We start from the raw sequence: 22,447 nt of genomic DNA on the forward strand, positions 1-22,447 counted from the left end.
TGTGAGATCTTTTGCAAGCAAAGATGCCTGTGTTTAAATATGTAATAAGTTTTTAAGCCTTTTTTGGGGTATAATGTGCATCAGGTTCGTAATTGCATCACTGAAGTCCATATTTTTGCACTACTCACTGTCTTGAGGATACACATGCGGTATTTTCATCAGTTAACTGACGTGGTTGGATACCACACGATACGGTACACGTTCAGGTTCTATGGCTCCCAACTACCATGTTATAGTGGGATCACACTGTATTATGTGCTCATTTAATGGGTATGGTCTGTTACCTGTTATCCGTCTGTCTGTTAGCACGAGTTTGTTGTTGCTGCTCCTCCTAAACGTTTTGGAGAATTGCCATGAAACTCTATACATGCATTTATCGCATGTGAAAATTGTGTTGCTCTGACATCTGTTATGGCCATGGTTATTGCTACTCTTACTGAATGGCGGATCATATCAACATGGGATTTTCACTAAAGGACTCCTTATGATGTCTAGCTGATCCTAAATGAAATTGATGTGCAACTGACATCCAGTATGGCCACCACAGAAGTCATCTTGAAAAACTTGTTGCTACTTCATGGGGTTTTCACCAGAAGACTTCTTATGATATCTTGTTGGTCTTCAATGAAAATAGTACCAATCAAATGTCTAATATGTCTGTCACACTGGTCATCTTGAAAATCATGTATCTCTACTCCACCTGAATGTATGATCATATGAACATGATGTTTTTACTGACAGACTTCTTGTGATGTCCTTTCAGTCCTAAATGAAAATGTTGCTGATCTGAGGTCCAGCATGGCCATCCAAAAAAGTAGCTATTTTGACAATCCTTTTTTGCTTTTCCTCTTGAACAAATTTTTATATTGATGTGGGTTCCAGAGAAGTTATTATGATGTCTAGTTGGTCCTAAATGAAGATGGTGGCAGTCTGACTAACCTCCAGTGGCAATTTAATCACAATGACCAGCATTAAAATCTGATTATCACTCCTTCTTCGTAGTATCTGGTGAGGGGCCCAGACTGGCTGAGTGGTCTAAAGCACTCACCATTCCAGATCACTGCCATCTCACCTCTGTCTGCGTGGGTTTGGATCTTAGGCATGAGAAAGCCTGTCAGTAGCTTCTGGTGGGTTGGTGGTTCTTCCCAGGGTTTTCCAGTGTTCTTCCTCCTCCAGTTACACTGGCTGCCATATATAGCATATCTTGTGCTGAAAAATGGTGTTAAACCCAACAACAACAACAACAACAACAACATATCTGAGTATGTCCACATCGTGCTTTCATCAAAAGGCTTCTTATGATATCGATTTTGCCAAAAATGGAAATGGTGAGATTCAGATTTCGATATGGCCACCATGGCAGCCAGATGGATGGTCATATCAACATGGGATTTTCACCAGTCAACTTCTCATGATACTCAAATAAAACTGATGCGAATAGTGCATCTAATATTGGTGCCACAATGGCTATGTTGAAAATCTTGCTTTCACAGATTTCCCTGAACGGATGGTCAAACTGCCACGGCTTTTCAGAGAAAAAGACTTCTAATTATATCTTTTTTGTCAGAAATGAAAATGGTACCAATATGACATCCAGTTTACCAAACTCTTATTAATCCATAGGCTGATGTCTTTAGACCAAAACCTGGTATGTTCTGAAACCAAACTTCATAACTCCTTTTGGCATATGAATTTGTCCTCACTTAGAAAGAGCAAAAATCATAGTTTAAAATAATGCTCAATTCTCTGTTGACAAACCACCACTATATTCATCAGAATCTCTCAAATAATATTTGACCTTTGTGAATTATAAATCCTCTCCTTTTCCAGAGTTTTTCTTGTTGGGGGTTGAATACCATTTTTCAGCACACAGTAGGCTATACATGGCAGACAGTATATTTGGTGGAGGAAGAACTGGTGCAAAACCCTGGTAAGAACCACTGACCAATGGGAACCTATTTGTTTGCTTTCACATATACTCACTTTGGCTGAGCCCAAGACTTTAACTCATGTGGACAGAGGTGAGTTGGCAGTAATCTGTAACGATGAGCATTTAGACCACTCGGCCACCTGGGGCCTCTCCTTTTTCAGATTAAAATCAATAAAATCACCTCCCATGGTCATGAGTCTCTGCAACGAGACAGTTCTCATGATGGAGACAAACGAAAATAGAAAATTTTAAAAAATCCATGGGTTGTCCCTGGACAACCATCTTTGAAAAGCTGCCAAATAGTCACCCATTTCTGAATAAAAAATTTCATATACTGACTTCAAATATTGTATAAATTAGTATATTAATCACACTTTGGCAAAAGCTTAAGAACATCAAACCCAACATTGGAGAATGGTATCTGTTGTATAGAACAAATTGCAGAGACAAGGTTTTATTGTACCAATCGCATCAAATTCACATACCTGATCCATGCATACTTCCTGAAGGGTGAACCTCAACTGGAATGCATGCCATGCAAGTGTTCATTGACAGTGGAACATGTTCTTGTTGAATGTGTCGATTTCAGCCATGTGAGACAAGTATTTGATGTGAGCTGCTTAAGAAACTGACCCATTTTGTTTTAGGGCTGCACAAAGCTAATTTATCTTTGATCCACTTTTAAGTCCAGGTGTAATTTGCAAATCAGGTCTGTCTGTAGGACTGACTTGTCATCAGTGAGTTCTAGTTCTCTTTGGAAAAAGAAACAATCCATACTGGATATATAACAATACAAAAAGGGCAAATAAGACAAAACCAGTGTAAAATAAATACAGTTATAGAGCTTAATGTCACAAATTGACAACTTACATTGTATCTATCTCTGAAATAAAATCCACAATGCATAACATTTTAAGTCTATTTTATATGATAAATCCATGAATACAATTACAGGTTACTTACCAGTATAAAATTATCAGATTCACAATATCTCGTAATATATACCAAATGTCTTATAAATAAACAATAAAAGTAAAGTCAGTATTTCCTTTGTCAGGTCAAAATCTTTAATTATGCTCTAGTTTATAAAATTGTGTAAAACACTCCACTTTTTCCAAAACATAAGTAGACAGTTATGGGCTGTGTGAGTGCTTAATCTAAAGCAATAGCCTGTGATGTCACATAAATCGCATACACTATCCAACTGAAGCAATAGCCTGTGATGTCACATAAATCGCATACACTATCCAACTGAAGCAGTAGCCTGTGATGTCACATAAATCGCATACACTATCCAACTGAAGCAATAGCCTGTGATGTCACATAAATCGCATACACTATCCAACTGAAGCAGTAGCCTGTGATGTCACATAAATCGCATACACTATCCAACTGAAGCTTTACATGAGTCTTCACTATTAGCCTTGGCAGTAGAATGGGTCTTCAGTCTAATGGCATTTCTAGGGACTGCATGTCCATTTTTACTCTGCTACTGAACCCACTTTTTACTTTTTAAGGTTCTACTCAAGTTTTGTATAACAGCTTTCCATTACTTAAATTTTCTATCTTCGTAGTCAGGCTTAAGTCACCTTATGACATCTTGATAGAACTGTATCGTCAGAGTCTGGTCAGTTTTGTGTTGTATCCATTTTATGAAGTCCTGTTAGATCTATTGATTACTTGTTTTTATCACCTTTAGAATCCCAGTGAAGTTCAGAAAGAGAAGGCAGAGAGAGTACGACGAGCCAGAAAAGGACAACCAGATATTACAGAGGAAGTACGGACATCTCATCGACAACATCGAGAGAAGTTTGAGAAAGCTCGTGAGCCATTATTGGCAGGGTTAGCTTCGGACTATGATCTGAAAATGTTTAGAGAAGCACAAGCACGTGCTTGTGAGCAGATGGTAGGATTTATTATACTACTCTTTTGAAATTATGAAGTATTGAGTTTTTGGCTCACATCTACCTTGTAGTGTTGAGCTATTTTATTATATACCTGTTTTCTGCCCATAAATGAGCCAGAATCATCCTGTAAAATCCCCAAAGTAGGAAAAATGATACTGTTGATTTCTGATCCAGTATTACCATACTCTCAAACGAGGTTGGAGCTACTTTTTTCTTGAGGTTTCTTGATTACAACTGAACAAGCATGAATAACCACGATGTAGCCTCACTTGACATACAAATCTGTATAATCAGGTTACAACAATTTGTTCATTCCCTCTGTAAATAACAAGTCCCCATCAGAACCTCTTGCAATGTCCAACCAGAAACAGTTTAAATGCTGTCAGCCTTGCCTTGGATATAAACTTTCCTAGTTGTTCAGATGGTTGATACCTTTTGTGATGCAAAAAATTTGACAACTGCACAATAGCTGTAAATCACATATATGGGTCAGTTGTCCCCAGGGAAGTGCATCCTGTAGCTAGTTGCAGAGCCATGTGGTCTCAACACAGATGGGATGGACTGACCAAATTGTATGCGTCCTGAAAGGACAATAACATAAGTCCTATATCATGGACCTACTGCCATATATAGTCTATCTTGCATTGATTAAGGGAAAAATACTTTGAAACTAGGAGAGTTAGCAGAAAGGTTGATAACCCGCCATTTTTTTCACCAGTATGCCATGTGTATATTTTTCTCCAGATTAAGTTTTCACAGATTTATGGTACTTGTAATGTCTACAAGATTTCCAACTTGGGAGTTGTGGTATGCCTGTCTTGGCAATGTTTTGCAGAGACAGTATTGCCACATATTATAACTTGGTGCTGTGTTAAACACCCTGCCAAAAGGTTGTGTTAACAATCAGGAAAATATAAATCATTGAATTGCATCCTTGTTTGAGTTTAACATGTGAAGGATAGGATGATATATTACACAGCAGACTTGCTGAAGAAGATGAGTTTTAATTTAATTGCAACAGCTATGTTTTTTTGGTGTACTAATGAAAGGTTTATTGTCAACCAAGTTTGTCCTTCATTTATATAATATTTCATTATTTCAATTAGCATGGTTTCTGTTATGTACATTTCACCTGACCACATCAAAAACACATGCATGCATATCGTTTAGTAATCATACCTAGCCCACTCAAACTTTGTCAAGACTGACATTTCATATGCCACATGCAGTGCTTTTAGTATTCAAATTTCAAGTATAAAGTTTGTTACAGTAATAAAACAAAGTTTGTATTTTGTCTGACAGTGTGTAACATGAATCATCATCATGTATGTGTTTGTTAATGTAAAATAAAAAAAGTTTTAAATGGCCTGTCATATTATTAGAAGAAAGATTGTCTGTTAGTAGCAAAATAGCATGATGCATGTGCATGAAGGTCATGTTAAATGCAGTGTCTTTCATGTTAAATACATATCCTGTCACATTAAATTCATAGTCTGTCATATTAAATACATAGCACGTCATGTTAAATACATAGCATGTCATGTCAAATACATAGCATGTCATGTTAAATACATAGCTTGACATATTAAATACATAGCCTGTCATGTTAAATACATAGCATGTCATGTTAAATACTTAGCATGTCACATTAAATACATAGCCTGTCATATTAAATACATAGCATGTCATGTTAAATAAGTAGCCTGTCATGTTAAATACATAGCCTGTCAAAAAATGTTTATGCAAAAGTATTCAACACACCACTATAAAGTGCAGTTTCATTTCATATATCATAGAATGAAGCAAGTCAGATTTACATAATTTTATATGTGAACAGGAACATGAAATGACCCAGCACTACCAGCGCTGTGATAACCAGGAATACAGAATTCGGAAGTTAGAGATTGGTCGATATGAGATGACGACGTGGTACTCTAGTCCCTATCCAGATGAATATGCCCGTCTACCCAAGATCTACCTGTGTGAATTCTGCCTCAAATACATGAAAACAGCAACAATACTCCGCAGACATGTTGTGAGTTGCACATCTTTCCGGTGCTAGATACAAATATAATTACATCCACAGTTGTTTGAGCAAAATGGATGACAACCTTATAAAAATGTCTGACTCATGAAAGTAATTTTTGGAAGTTGGGAGAATTTTTGTATTGGACCTGAAATGAACCAAATTTATGAACTCACTTGATTTGGGGAGACTTATTTCATTTGAGTTTGAAACCCATTTTTAAGCCAAAGTGTGAAAGTTTTGTCTCATCTGTGTTAGTGTGGTAAAAATATCATCACTATTCTGGTGGTGATTGCATCACTGGCATCATCAACATTCAGGCTTTGAGTCAACATTTTAAAATTTGTGCAAATCATATGGAGAGAAAGATCCATAACTGCTTGGATATAGATGAAATACCAGGAAAATAAATTCTTGTCAGATTGTTGAGCCTTCCTTGGCTCACAGTGATCACTTTAGCATCCTTGTCTGTCAGTCCACACACCAAATATTTAGGTCAATTATAAGATTAAAGCTTACCTGACTGGAAGACCAAGTGAGTTTTTTATATGGCCCTTTATCTGTCTGTAGTGTCATTTGTCATATGGTAATACAGTTTTCAGCTTCTCCCCAAAAACTGCTGGACAATTTTAGATCGAACTTGGTGGCCATGCTTTTCCAGAAGTAGGTTCAGGGTGGCTCCCCTAGAGGTGGTGTGGCTTCCACAGCAACCCAAATGGACAATCTGTATTCATCTTCTCCAGAATGGTTCATCCACTTAAAAAAACCAAAAAAAACAACTTGCTAGTGATGTTTCCTAGCACATGCTTTATAAAAAATTTGACCAGTGTAGCACCCAGAGTGCTGCTGCTTCATTAACAACCCAATGCAAATCCAATTTTTTACTTAGTAAATTTGCTGAACCAGTTTTGATTAGTTTTAGTAGGAATGTTTGGTAGGACATGCATTGTCACAGTTATGTCTGGGGTGGCTCCTCAAGCAATAGTGAGTTTCCACAGCAACCATATGACAAACCTATTTTTAACTTCTCCAGAATTGCTGAACCAATCGCAATCAAATTTGGTAGGAATGTCCGTAAAACTGTTTTTAGGGTGGCTTCCCTGATAATGGTGTGGTTTCCTTAGCAGCCAGGTGAAAAAGTTGTTTTCAACTTTTTTGGAATAGCTCCGCCAGTTTTGATCAAACTGTAATGTTTTATTAGGACAAAATTGTTTCCAACTTTGCTCTTCTAGCAATGGTGTGGCTTCCAAAGCAAATATGGAAAACCTATTATCAGATTATTCTTTGAACAACTTTGCCAATTTGGATCAGACTTGGTTTGAATGTTTCTTAGGATAAGATCTATCAAAGCTGTGTCTAGGGTGGCTCCATTTGTGGTGTAGCTTCCATGGGGTAAATTTTAGAGGTGATATTTATCTCTCATCAGGTCTGATTATTGCTGCTGATTTAAAAGTCTTTTAGAAATGCAAAAACATGCCATTACATCATTTAGTCCAGCTGAAGTTACTTAGAGTAGAAACACAGTTAAACATCATGTCAGATAGCACCAATTTCTACAGTGTGCTGGAAATTTGTTTTCTAACCTAAGGCACCTGCCTTATTATTGCATTTGAATTTTTGACCATGAAAGTGATAGCAGGTCCACTTCAGCCTCATATTTAGATTTAGCTCGGTGTTAAGTTGTTTACCGTCTAACTAAATAAAGATAGATTGGGTTCAACAGAAAAAGAGTCTCTTGTTTTATATTGTTTGCACACATACAATGAAATTCTGGTCTAGTATTCATATTATACATTACAGCTTTCAGTTAAATTGAACATCCATTGAGATGATAAAGTGCTGCCATGAAAAACGTTATTAAATATGAATAGATCTTTCACAGGCATGCAAGATGGTTCAAAACAAGTTCATGTTAACAATTATGACTTATTAAAGCGTAAACACTTAATGTAAAATGTTTGCTAAAAATGTATTTCATTTTATTGTCAATGTAAGGAAATGTTTTATTAAGGGACTGTCAAATTTGTGTGGCAAATTAATTCATTACTATTGTGACTCAATGTATTTTAAAATTTCTTTTATTTTCCTTAGGCTAAATGTGTCTGGAGGCATCCGCCTGGAGATGAAATCTACAGGAAAAATAGTACATCATTTTTTGAGGTTGATGGAAAGAAAAATAAGGTTTATATCTCTCTCGTTTGTACTTATAGTGAATGAAGTGATTGTCTTTACTTTTGCCGTGTGAGATTTAAGTAGGTTCTGATCACCATAAATTAAAATCAGCTTTAAAATAATCCAACCGAATGTTGAAAAATGTCTCAGTACAAAATGCTTTATGCTAGATGTTATGGCACATAACAACTTGAGAGGAAGCAGTTCTTAACACTCCAGGATAAAAATTAATGTACTGGGAAGATTTTACTAATGTAGATATTCATTTATACAAGTTCAGTCCAACATAAACCCTGAATTGCCTTCACATTATGTGCAGGCAGATCAGGGTCTGTGTTGTTTGTTATTATTATACTAATTACTCCTCACAAGCTGCATAGACCCAGATCTACCAGTGCATTAATTAGCAGCAGATCTAAGTCATTGCAGGTTGCAATTGTTTTCAGTTTATAAGGGAATGTGTATATTATCTTATGGAAAGGTTAGCAAACAACACTATGCTTTGTTTCTGATAATCAAGATTTTAACTTGCTATTTCCTACTACAAGCTGGTTTTAATTATTTGGTAGTAAAGTATTTCTTGGTATACAGAGGTGATGCTATATTTTTGTACATTCTATAATATCTGCTCTAAAACTTGTGTTCCATTGCTATGAAATTTGCATAACCATATGCTTGCTATTTGTTATCTAATACAAGTACAGTATTTAGCAAGTTTTAAGTTAATCTAGTCACAACTTGCAACTCCAAACAATACTAGTGACAATTGATAAAACTTCCACATCTAGTTAAAGCTTGACATGATCTGGTTCCTTAATCAGATGTAAAACAGGATATTTTGTGTAAATTGGAGAATAATTTAATTTTTCTTTTAGGCCTGATTTTGTTTAGGTTAGATATTATTAAGTCCTGTTCAGATTTTGTGGCTACATCAGATACAGCAACCAATCCCATACAACGTCTGCTCATTCACTCATTTGAAAGCTTACATAGATGCACGAGTTTAGTGTTGTGACCAAAGTAACTGAAACTTGGCCCTTTCTAATTTTGTGTCTACTTGCTGCTGTTCCATCTTGTACAGCAACCAATCAGATGTAGATTCTGCTCATTTGTTGATTTGAAAGTTTCCATAGACAGAAACCAGTATGTTCAAGTCTGGTCACATGACCAAAGCAAAATCCAGGATCCAGTAAAAACGGGGGTTTTCTTAGGAAAAGCCAGCCTAATTCTCAGGTTGGTACTGTATGCACTAGCACACATATAGTACTGAGTTGCTGAGCTTTGACAAAAGAATGACAGCTGTTAGTATAACAACACCGTTATATAACAACACACTGTTTATGAGGTGCTCTGAAATATGGTGGCAACTTCAATGATACTCAATCTGGCATTACTAAATTTTTTGGGCAGTAATCATGCATGGGAGTATATGACCAGTATTGACAAGGTCATTAACAGGGCATGCATCATACGATGACTAAAGCCATAATGGATTCAGCAGATTTGAAACTTGGTGAGATGAGACACATATTTCTGATTATCTTTATGAAAACTGCATCATTTCTTGTCTCCATTCTATGCTGATTGGTGCGCCATTGCTGTTTGGCAGTATAATCAATAAATGTCAAATCAGGAGAATTGATATTTGTGGAAGTAGGCAGCATTGGAACTGCCTCTCCTGTGTATATAGCTGCCTCCTTTGATGTTCTGGCTGAACCAGTCTCAGCAGCAACAGAGAGTGATTAGCAGAACGAGAGGAGACCAAACACTGTTGGAGTGTTTTAGCTCCGATTGCAGATGGCAATGGTTCCCATGGTTCCTTATGCAGTTCAGTAAGTAGGATAGCAATCAAGTTTTCTTCCCCAAGCCTCCCAACAATCACCAATGTCTTGCCTGCCCAGAATTCTTCATCTTTGGTATGTTTGGATTGACCTGGATGTAGTGGCTGATCATGTTGGTTCACGACTGCATGCACACATGCCAACACACACTGCTTGATCATGAAACACATTCTCAGGTAAATCCCAGCAAGGACAGACCAGCTCAGCCATAGTCATAGGTGTTACATCCCAGCTTGAAAGCACATCTTCTCAGGGATGATTCCAAGAAATAAAATGTGTGGTTCTCATCCCAAGAATTTTTAATTGCAAAAAATGAACTTTAGAGAATTTCAACACATAGGATTATGGTTTCTAACATATAAACCTCAACACAAGATTTTTTTGCCAGTTTTTTTTATGTGTCCCTTCATAGCAGATTAGCCAAAAATAGTTACATACTTCAGCCTCTTGTCCTGATTTACTCAGGATTATCCTGAATTTATGTTGAAAAATCCGAAAATTCTGCTTATCCAATTTTTTAACTGAAAGTTCTGATGTTTACAAATGCTCACAAAATAATTTTGATTCACGATTGCTGAAATAGAGTGAAAGTGATGCAACAATTCAGGTGTCATTCACCAGTAAACTGGGTTTTAATTATTGGTTAGAGATACAGGGATCAGGTCAAAACACGTGGACCCTTATGTTCCCACTTAATCCATATAGTTGGGTTGTGATTTGTCAGCTAGGGCTAGGTATTGGATTAACCAGTAACAATTCCCTATATTCCCACTTAATCCCTACAGGATTGGGACCTTTTTTTACAGAGAAGTGAGACTCAAACCACAGTAATGTCATGAATGTTCCCGCTTTGTTTTCATGGTAGGTGGATGTGACAGTTTCATTACCTCTGGCCTTGTCCAATGGGGGGGTGGGTGACTGCCCCTCACCTTCAAGACTGTTGAGAAGGAATCAGCAATCTGATTCACTAGAGGACAGTAAGGTTAGTTGCATCATTCTCTATAACTGATTATGGGAAGATGGCAACCAGGTTATTACACTCCTGCAGACATGCCAACTATTAACTCTTACGATTTTACTAAAATTACCCGTAAAATTCAGACTTACGGCATACTAGCAGAAACTAAGAAAAAATTACAGTTGCTGAAAAATCCGGATATTTGGTTCATCTGTGTTTAATTTGGATTCGGGTTTCATCTTACAATTACTGCTCCAGTGGCCTAGTGGTTAGAGCGTCCGCCTCAGATGCGGGAGGTCATGGGTTTGATCCCCGACTGAATCATACCAAAGACTTACAAAAATGGTACTTACAGCTGCATCACTGGGTACTCAGCATTAAGAGGTTAGTGTTAGGACTGGTTGGCCTGGTGTCAGCATAATATGACTGGGTGGGACATCATGCTACATGTATGCGGTATGATATTCCAGTGCTAGATATCACTATAAACTGCCACAGTGCAGACATCAGAGCGATATGACTGAAAAATTGTTAAAGCTACGTTAAAAATCCAAATCACACACACTCATCTTAGAATTAGTGAAATTAGGGAACCAGACTACCTTCACAGCAGCACTCCAGCCACATTAAACTGCACCTGTTTGTTCATGCAACACATTTGCATGATTAGACTGTTGATTATAGAGTTTTTAAAAATGGCATCCAGAAAGTGATGCATGTTTAAGGCTAGACAGTTTCCTTTGACCCTTGCCACCCCATTTCTGATATTTGGACATTTATTGTTGGGGTTCAGAGTCCATTCCTTATCGAAAAGTTGGAATACGCCTACACCATTGGGCATCAGCATGGGGTAGCCACTTACTAGCCGGCCCAGCAAACTTGAACAACCTTTCATCGAGATATACCTGCATGAAATTGATAGGAATATGATTTTTTTTCTCAGAAATTGCGATCATAGCACTCGTTCTGTCTTTAATCCGTTGACAGACGAGATGAAAGTACAAGGTTGCTGAATTTTGACCTGGATCTGGCCATTTGCAATTCCTAGTCACGTGACTGCACAACTCACGCAACCTACATGTCAATGACATCAGCGGTCATACAGTCATGTGATATCTTCTTGTCGAGATCTTAGCTGATTTTTCACTCTGTGATGATCAGGGAGCTGACACAAATTTTTCTAGGGCCAGGAGTTTGCCAGGCAGGAAAAGAGATGTTCTGTCCCCCTCCCCCCGTTTTTACGTTCTCTATTCTGATCCATGTTTCCAGCTATATAGTTCTTTCTCTGGCTTAGCCCCATAACCCTCCTCCAACTTTGTATACAAAATTAGAAATAGGAAAATAAGTTAGTTTTATTTATGATGATATAAGCTTCTCTGCTAAAAAGACCATTTTCAATTTATTTATTGTAGGTATACTGTCAGAACCTGTGTCTTCTAGCCAAGCTGTTTCTGGATCATAAAACTCTGTATTTTGATGTAGAGCCATTCCTCTTCTATGTTATGACAGAGAATGATAGCCATGGGTGTCATATCCTGGGCTATTTTTCTAAGGTATGGTCTCCATAGTGAGTTAAGCATTTTTGGGGTCAAGCAGTTGAGCTATAGATATCACTTATTTGGCATTGGCGACGTCATTTGAATTCTGTCTTGGAGTGTTATTATATAGTCATTTGCATATTGTATAAAATAAAAGTCAGGGATCCTTAAATTTCCCAAAAATAAACGTGACAATGAACAGGTTGTTGATGTTATTGTAGGGTTTAATGCCATTTTCAGCACATGATAGGCTATACATGGTGGCCAGTGTAAATGGTGGAGGAAGAACCCAGGAAAACGGAAAGAACTACTGACCCACGAGAAGCTACCGGCATGCTTTCTCACATACCCACATTGGCCGAACGACTGACTCAAACCCACGCAGACAGAGGTGAAATGGCAACTATTCATAACGGTGAGCACTTTAGACCACTTGGCCTCTTGGGGCCCCTAATATACAGGTAAAACCCGTTATAACGCGATCCAAAGAATAATGTCATGACATAAGTAGGACTGTGTTAAAAAAAATTGAAAAAAAAACTTCCACATAGAAAATGTGCTCTGGAGTTTCATTGCCATCGGTTTTAACTAACCTCTTGATTATATAATCTGCTAGGGATACAAATAATCTGCTTTTCTCAGAGCATGTATTTAGGATGTTAAAAAGAGAGGTCAAATTAAAAAATGGGAGCCATGCTGCCATTGCATTATAAGCAGAATCACATAATAACAGGTTTTTACCTGTATTTAATTAATATAAAAACATTCAAAGTAGATACAAGAAGTTACAACTATAAAACCATTCATATACCTAAAGGTATCAGAAAATCTGTTATTTGCAATTTTGGATTAGCTGCTGCTTTAGTATTAGTATTGTCCTTCCATAATTAACTGGTTTTCTCTCAAACTTATTGCTTATAAAATAATTTTTTCTTCTAGAAAACCTTTCTTTATAAATTCACCCAACAGCAGTATTTTATTCCTCTATACTGTTTTTAAAAAATTAATTATTGAAGCAAGCTAACTTACTACCTCAAAACCGCTCCAGTGGCCTAGTGGTTAGAGTGTCCGCCTCGGATGTGGGAAGTCGTGTGTTCAATCCCAGGCAGTCATACCAAAGAATTACAAAAATGCTACTAACAGCTGCCTCGCTTGGTGCTCAGCATTAAGAGGTAAGTGCTAGGACTGGTTGGCCTGGTGTCAGGATTGTGACTGGGTGAGACATCATGCTACATGTCTGCAGCATGATGCCCTAGTGCTAGACATCACTATAAACTGCCACACATCAGACATCATAGCGAAATGACTGAAAAGTTGTTAAAGCTATGTTAAAAATCCAAATCACACACACATACTACCTCAAAAATAGATCACTAATTTCCAGGCCTCTCTGGTCAAGTTGAATGGTGAAGTTTTATTTTATCAGGTCCCCAAATAAGTCTTGGAGAATGATAATAAAATATAGTTGATGTTGCTAGTATTTTTGTTTTCTTAATTTGGGCCCAGGCTTCACACATTTTGTTTCAAAGGTATCGTGTGCACAGTGACAGAAACCACATGGCTTGAAAGACTGGTGTAGTACAGACCTTGGTTTTACACTTTCAAAACTCATTTGTCTTGTATTTTGTGGCTATAAAGTGTTCAAACCATTATGAAGTAAATTGACCAGCTCAGTAGGTGACACTGATTGTTAGACAAAGAAATTGTGTAAACTAGACTTACTTAAATGAAACTTGTAGTAAAAGTCATACATGTCATGTATGTGCATTTAGTCATCTTCATTAATTTTAAATTTTAATACTAATTTTGTCTATTAAGTTATGATCATTGAAATGGTCTGCACTGTAACTTTCATCAGGAAACTTCTAGACCAAAATTACTGATTGCTTTGGACTTTTGCATTGTTGTCCAGGTACTAAACTAGGTAAAAAAAAAAGAACACATTGAGCCTAATCATGACAGTACAGTGTGACCCTGCTATAGCACACTAAGTTATAACATGAATTCGAATATAACATGATTGTGGTGTGGCTCCTGAAATTTCATGACACCACTTTGAGAATTTTATGACTGAATTTCCTGCATGAAGACATTTCTAGTTTGTCCTAAATTAAAATGGTGTCGATAAGACCTCCATTATGGCCTTGTTGGCTGCCAGATTGTGAATCTAGCTGTTGATATGCCAGGATGGATCATCATACCAGCATGGGGTTTTCAGTAAAAGACTTTCAATGATGTCTGGTTGGTTCTAAATGAAAATTGTGCCAATCTTACCTCCAATATAGTCTCCAGAGAAGCTATCATGAAAATCTTATTCCTACTCTTTCTAACCAGAAAGTCGTATTGACATGGGGTTTTCACCAGAGGATTTCTTTTGGAGTCTAGTTAGACATGCCAACAAACTGTTATGAACGACCTCTGCTATGAGCAACCCCTGGCATATTAATGTTTTCATGCATTACTTGAGCACTTGATAAAATATTATTACAAATTGTAAGTGTCCGAGAAAAAGATGATTGTACAGTTTAGTTGACAAAGTTAAGCAAATAAGATTATCTTGTGTATTTAGAACTAATTGTACCGTAAGTATTAGCTACTTTTTTTTTACTTGTCCCTTAAAAATAATGTGTCCTCAAAATTTAGAGGATGGGAGGACACAGTGTCCCTTTCCCATGTTATCCTAAGTCCAGCATTGTTGATATTTTTTATGATCAGCAAATAAAAGAGATGGACATTGAGTTGAACGTATGAAAAGGAGATTGTGGGTTTATGTACTATAGAGTGAATATTATTTTCAAAAGCTTTGACTCTAAAAGTAAGTGTGGTATATAATATAAGGAAAATTTTCTTTCCCTTTGTGAATACAAGATATATTTTGTCATGTGGTTCAAAATAATAACATTTAACATGTGACTTTACTACTTGTTAAAATATTAGTTTTTTTTTGTTGTTGATGTACCACACAATGGAAATGTGTGGTATTAGCATCGGAAAAGAACATATCCTCTAATGCATTAACACTGTCTCCCTGTTGTAATGAAGAATATTTGATTCATTGTTTTATTATTTATTAAATAGGAATTGTCATGAAAATAAATGAGTTTTGTTGTCACATGAAAAGTACAAGTAAACATCTGTTTTCTTTCAGGAAAAGAATTCCTTCCTTAACTACAATGTTTCATGTATACTTACGTTACCACAGTATATGAGGCAAGGTTATGGGAAAATGCTGATAGATTTTAGTAAGTACTTGTTTTTAGAATACTGATACATACTAAAAATGCAGAATGTAAACATCCTTTTTTTATTCCAGTTCCATCCTTATTTTTATGTTAGTTCAGTTATGTTTACAATATATATTACCAGAGTAACCAGCTTGTACAGCATTGATATTTTATGAACTAGTAGAAGTCCTAATACTGTAAAAGTAGCATCCCTGTTCAAAATAAAAAGATTTATATAAAAAAAAATTAAACAAGCATTTTTGTTGTTCCTATTGTATTAGAGATGAATATCATGCTGGTAATAGACTTCAGAGGTTCTTACTCTTAGTTTTTCTTCATGCCAAAATTTCCACGAATTTTTTTGAACCCATGTACCATGCAGACATTCATATTTAAATTTTTGTTTTATTTTTTAATTGTTTTTCAGGTTATTTATTAAGTAAAGCAGAAAACAAAGTTGGTTCTCCTGAGCGACCTCTTTCTGACCTTGGATTACTTAGTTACCGTAGTTACTGGAAAGAAGTTTTGTTAGAATACCTCCACAAGTACAAAGGGAAAGAGTTCTGTATAAAAGGTAGGTAGTGTTTTTGTTTTCAGACTGTAGGGAGGTTTAAGCTGGACTAAAATCCATGGACAAAGTGACATCTCTTTCCTGTTTAAGTATGGTGAAGTGATGGGAAACTTGGGAGAAGTTAGAGGTTAAACTTTGTAATGGAAAACAAAGTTTGTCGGCAATAGATATTTTCCTGGTTCTTTAATTCAGATAGTATTAAAATACTAGAAATACTCAACAAACTTCATGCAACTTTATGTCTTTACTCTGAATAACTGCCACATCACATTAAATATCAACCTAAAAAAATGGGTAACTACTCATGAAGGGCAAATCATCATATTCCATTATGTTTTCAGGAGGCCTTGGATAGCTGAGTGGTCTAAGGCACTCACTGACATCTCACCTCTGTCCACGTGGGTTCGAGTCTTGGCTCAGCCAATGTGGGTATGTGAGAAAGCTATATATAGCCTATTATGTGCTGAAAAATGCTGTTAAACCCACAAAACCAACAAACCCTTATATTTTCATGTAAAATATCTATATTTTTTCCCCTGACCGTGATAAATCCTTGAATTTTCCTCCACAACTTGACACCTAAAAAATTATGTAATTGAGTTGTAACAGAACTGATCATGAGTTAAATTTGTCGAGTTCTAACCAGAATATTAAGAGGTTAGCAGTATGGATCATTTGGCTGCTTGCCATAAATATATTTGTTGAGACTGTCCAAATGCTCAATGGATTAGATTCATCTAGTAGACTTTTTGTTTCACAGACAGCTTGATATCCATATTTATTTTCTTCATGGAAAGTATAAAATCCAGTCTAGCATCTCAGGAGGCCAACATGGTGGCGTTAAAGCATAGCCGCTTAGCAGATGGGCTGGCAAACTTAAATTTGTTAAATCGAGTTATACCTGAAAGAAATCGATATGAAATTATTTATTTTCTCAGAAATTGCGAGTATTCCAATCGTTTATGTCTTTAATCTGCTGAAAGACAATAAAACTAATGCATTGATGAAATTTGAGCTGGTCCTAGTGATTTCGATTACTAGTGGCACGAGCACACAGAACCTCACAACCGTCATTTTCAAAAATTGTAGAAAAAAAATATTAAATGAAAGTTGCATACTTGTTGTAATAAAAATACAAAAATGAAAGAGCACAAAATTCTCTAGATTTATTCGATGACCAACTTCCAGAGTTTTGTTGTATTGCTTAACTACCACGTTGATATATGCCCTCTCATGCAGGTAGCATACGAAGCAGAGAACCAGACTACTCTGCTTGATGAATCAGACTGGCCAAGTTACTTGTAGTTGTTCTCGAAATAAATAGGTTGAGAATTATGTGTTCTTTCTGGTTTTTACCAGAGGTATCACACTTTCATTTAATATAATTGAAATTTTGTACAACAATATTACAAAGGAGTTTGTTGTTGATATCACGTGACTATTGGACTTCCAATGTCAATGTTTGAGATTTATGAAGTCATGTAACTTTTGACGCAAATGGCAAGTACCGGGTCAGGTTTTGTCTGTGCTGAGTTTCATCTAGTCTTTCAGCAGATTAAAGACATAACAATTATAATACTTGTGATCTTTAAAAAAAAATAATAATTTTCCTATCGATTTCATGCAGGTATAAGTCAATTTAACATGGTGTAAATTTGTTAAGCCTGCTGGTAAGCTATCTTATGGTGGCGGCAGATTCCAAATTTTTTATATGTAGTTGCTCTGAATCCACACTCCATCCTAAATGTCCAAATGTGAAAAATGGGGTTGGAGTATTAAGACAAAACCTGGATTAGAAAAATTTTGAATCTCTGAGCTGAACTTTGGTGCAAAACTATTACACAGTGACATGTAGCTTGAAGCATTGATTTCCGATCTTTAATGGAACGCAGGAGAAATGGGAAATTGTTGTCCCTTTTATTATACATTAAGAAACGATAAGACCCCATGTATCAATACAGGTTTGGAGACAAGTTGATTTTACAGAAAAATCAGGCCTTGTTTATTCATTAATATATAATTTGTAAGGTCTTTTGTCAAAATGTAAATCAACCCTTTTGTAAAGGTCTTTAAAGGATGGAATTTTTAACCAGACCATCTTAAGGAGTTTAGGTTGGTTTGAACAATCTTGTTTGAGGATTTTATTGACACATAAATTCAGGGTTAAACTTTTTTCATTACAAAATAAGATTCTAATACTTTGCATTTATTGTTTTTTTTTCATACTGTGATAGGAGATGTTTACTTTATATAACTTGCACATATATTGCTCTAAAATTCTTTAGATTTAAAGGTTTGAAAGGAAACAAAATTATTTATGTTCATTATATTGTTTCCATGTAGCACCATAATGTAAGTCAGCAAAGTAAAGTTCGAATTTGTGTTCTGTACATTGAAATGACTTTAAATGCCAATTTATAGGAATATAGTCAGATTTGTTTCACGTGACTCATTTCGTGGTTTTGTACATGATCATCTTTTCCGACATATTTTGGAGAGTCTTGAAAGAGAAACATCTTCAGATTTGGAAAATACATGTTTTATAATCCAAAATATTCTTTAATTCCATTCAGTAATGGTCATATGTTAACGTTGAAAACATTAATTTCATCCTGGGGAAAAACTGGAAAAGACCTGGAAATTTATACTTAGAAAAGTGTGGGAACCATGTATATTGTATAAATTCGTTAATTTCTTTATATCTTTAGTCTCAAAATGTCTTTAATAATACAGTATTTTGTTTGGGAATTGATAATACTTGTTATTTGACTTGCATCCTAGAATTTAACTTTTATTTGGTTGTCAGTGAAGTTGTAATGCAATACATGTTTGAATACACTAGAAGCTATTAAATCAGCATAAAAGTTTATTTTAAAGTATGTTTTTACTGTTTTGTGTCAAAAAGCATGAGCTTTGTAACTAAAACTCTTCACAAGATGGACTATTTTGGGCACAGTGTCAGCAGGTAAAATGGATAAAAATGTAGAAAAGGTAAAGTCAGTACTTTACTGGAAGCAAACTTACAATGACAAGGACAGCTTGAAGTCTTTGATGCCTAGAAACAAACCAAAATCCTGCAAATAATTTTTGTATTCTAAATAGAGGATCTCAATTGGGTAATGAGTTAATATTAAATTTATGGAACGAGTTGAGTAATGTCCAGCTTTTTTAAGCCCTCGCAAGTAAAAGCTAGACATTCAACTAGTTTCATAAATTTAATATTAAATCATTACCCATTTGAGATTCTGTTCATCACATGGTTTTTTTATTGTAATGGAAATAAAAAGAAGAAGAAATAATTTTGTTCATTCTGACTCGGACAATGTACGTTTAATTTGTTGCTTGTAAAATAAAGTCACAAACTATTGTTGATTTTTTGGCACTTTCATAACCAATAAAATTTAAAATCAGATTTTCTTTTGCAAATTCGAACTAAAAGAGTAATTGTCCTTCAGAGTGAATGAAACATTTGTCTTGGAAAATATCATTTCTCAACAGAGTATGTGTATGGAAGCTCCGTGTGATGTCACATTGTTTGATTCATTGAGGTTAGACAATGTAACAATGTTGATACCCAAGGTATGTAACTTTAAGTGCTGCAAGTTGTTGGATATTCATGTGAAAAGATTATTACAGGATGAAGAAATTCCGTATTTTCTGTAATGTATTTGTGACCGGATATTTGCATTAGTTGATTTGGAAAAACGAGTCATTGGGAATTGTATCACATAAGAGACATTAGACCATTTGAGCTTTTCTCCTGTGTAAAAATACTGTGGTTTGATAGTCCTAATGTTATGTCAGTTGAAAGACCAGTTTATGTCTACATTCTTCAATGAATGGAGGTGAATTTATTCGCTTCTCAAAGTTAACATTTAAACCACTCTTTTATATAGGGCGAATTCATTGCTCATGCTCAGTATCAATGGACCAACACCCTTAATTACAATTGTTGTTGATGTTTGGGGTTTAACACCATTTTTTTAGTGCATGTTAATACATGGCACAATGAGCCCCATTGGAGTAAATTCACCATATTCAGGAAGATGTGAGCATTTTTCCTCAATTCTTTTTGGTCAGTTCATTCGAAAAATGGTCACCAAAATATTCCTAGTATTAGTAAAAAGAAAAAGTTCCAGAAGGTGGGGTAAAGAACATTTTCTCACGATTGCAGCCAATCAGTAAAGAAAATACTGCGCAAGAATTTCTTGGGGTTATTTGTACCAATCAGAATCACATAAAATGATATGTTGACATGTAATATAAAAAATATTAACTGCACAAGCTATATCTAAAGTGCATAGACTGTGATAATAAATTGTTATTAAGTAATTGAAACAGTGATGAATCTGCCTTTTTTTAAATGCAAGTTTTCAGAATCTTTCAGCTTTAAGGACAAATATCAGACTTTTATTTTTGAAGAAAAAAACAGAACAAATGTACCTCTTTTTTTTAGTGAAAATATACCTGTTAATTTGACTTGCAGCATTGAAAGATTAGTTGAAATGATTAAAAATCCAGGACAAGTCCAAATTCATAAGTGAAAGTTTTATTTTGTGGATTTTTGTTTTGAAAGTGATAGAATATGTAATTTTAATGACCTGTTGCATACTACACTTGATTGTATTTGTAGATGATTTATTTATTTTTCTTTGGTGTTTAATGGCACATCAACACATGAAATGCTATATAGTGCAGCAGTAGTAAAAGTAAAATGCCTTGTCAGGACACATCAGCTGATCCTGGCAGGTCAGGCCTTGCTTTCTTAAAACATATAAATCTTAGGACATACTCAACTAAAGATTTTATTCCTCTGTAAAATTTCTATGAAGTAAATTTAAAGGCTAGCATTTCCATGTAAAGCCTCAAAATAACCAATTTTTTATTATTTTAAAACTAAAATTTTGATGTAGTTATCCTATTATAGATGGCAAGTAATTAGTTTAGAAAAATTTCAGCTGAGATTTTACTGAGCTATGAGACGTTTTATGACAGTATTGACTGGGCAGGCCTCAAACCCACACCTTCACTAGCCACGGTTTCAATATGTTAATTCTATGTAAACCTTGGTAGATCCATCAGATATTTCTTTGCTTTCGGGCCTATGAATTTCATTGATGAGGCAGCAAGCCACCGCATCCAATCAGAATCAAGTTGTTCAGCTTTGAACACTGTTCCTTCATAAATGAGACAAAGGGAGCACGTAGCTGGAATGGACTCAAAAATAAGTAATTTTCCACTTCTGGTTCATGTTTTTACAAATACATCCTTTTCCTCAGATACACCTGTAATGGCTTCTTTCTGGTAAATAGTCATACTTTTGATGCTAAAGTTGCAAAGTAACCTTTTGAAGTCAGTTGTCTTTGCCATTTTCTGCCTATGTACAATACACTGCTGTTAAACGCTGTTGGTTAGTTGGCATTACATACAAAGAAAGGCAACTAATGAAATCCAATAGATGTTGCTAGGACAATGCATTGAAATAGCTGATCAATCCACCAAGGTATATGTAGGATTATCATATTGGAACCTTGGCTAGTGAAGATGTCAGGCTCATGACTTTAAGTTTGGAGTCTGGCACACTGACCACTGAGTTGAAAAAGCTTCTGTATTTGTAGATGAACAGTGTTTAACAGTTCATTAGTGGGTAAAATATGGAGAAAATGGGCATGGAAGTTGAAATGTTATGGTAGTCATGCCCAAGGCAAGCACATATATATGAAAACCTTCGTTAGTTACACTGCTATAACTTGTAGATGCATAATTTTCAACCATGTTCTTTCGTTTTTGTTGTTGTTTCATATATAGAACAATATTATATTGATGTTTGAGGGAACTCTCTAGGACTGAAATTCAGCTTGAAGAATAATTCCAAAAACAATCTGATGCCAAAATTAATTTCGTTCATTCTTGATTCTTTTGATTTCTTACAGACGTAAGTCAGGAGACAGCAATTAATGCCAATGATATAGTGAGCACTCTGCAAGCACTAGGCATGCTAAAGTATTGGAAGGGAAAACATTTGGTACTAAAGCGACAGGTATGTAAATGGAGAATAAACAGGAATACACTATATTATGAAGCTTTAAGTTCCTGTTGTTTATTTTACAGAGAGCAGCACTCCCTCATAACACTTTCCATGTGTCACATCGTATACTGCCTTATAGGTGACATCACATAATAATGAAGTACATTACATATATATATATATATATATATATATATATATATATATATATATATATATATATATATATATATATATATATAAAATTTTACC

General features: G+C 35.5%; 1 protein-coding gene across 1 annotated transcript in view; it reads left to right on the forward strand.

The window, feature by feature from the left end:
• The window catches only part of LOC149795480 (histone acetyltransferase KAT7-like), a 54,312-nt gene that overhangs the window by 21,983 nt on the left and 9,882 nt on the right, over positions 1-22,447 (forward strand). Inside the window, exons 6-12 of the mRNA XM_089965282.1 lie at positions 3,630-3,836; positions 5,675-5,872; positions 7,955-8,044; positions 12,247-12,387; positions 15,521-15,614; positions 16,024-16,170; positions 22,101-22,207. Coding sequence (XP_089821408.1) covers positions 3,630-3,836; positions 5,675-5,872; positions 7,955-8,044; positions 12,247-12,387; positions 15,521-15,614; positions 16,024-16,170; positions 22,101-22,207 — 984 coding nt within the window. The remainder of the gene's footprint in view (positions 1-3,629; positions 3,837-5,674; positions 5,873-7,954; positions 8,045-12,246; positions 12,388-15,520; positions 15,615-16,023; positions 16,171-22,100; positions 22,208-22,447) is intronic.

The sequence above is a fragment of the Sinohyriopsis cumingii genome, chromosome 7, assembly GCF_028554795.1.
Source record: "Sinohyriopsis cumingii isolate HCF-2022 chromosome 7, ASM2855479v2, whole genome shotgun sequence".
NCBI classification, from domain to species: Eukaryota; Metazoa; Mollusca; class Bivalvia; order Unionida; family Unionidae; genus Sinohyriopsis; species Sinohyriopsis cumingii.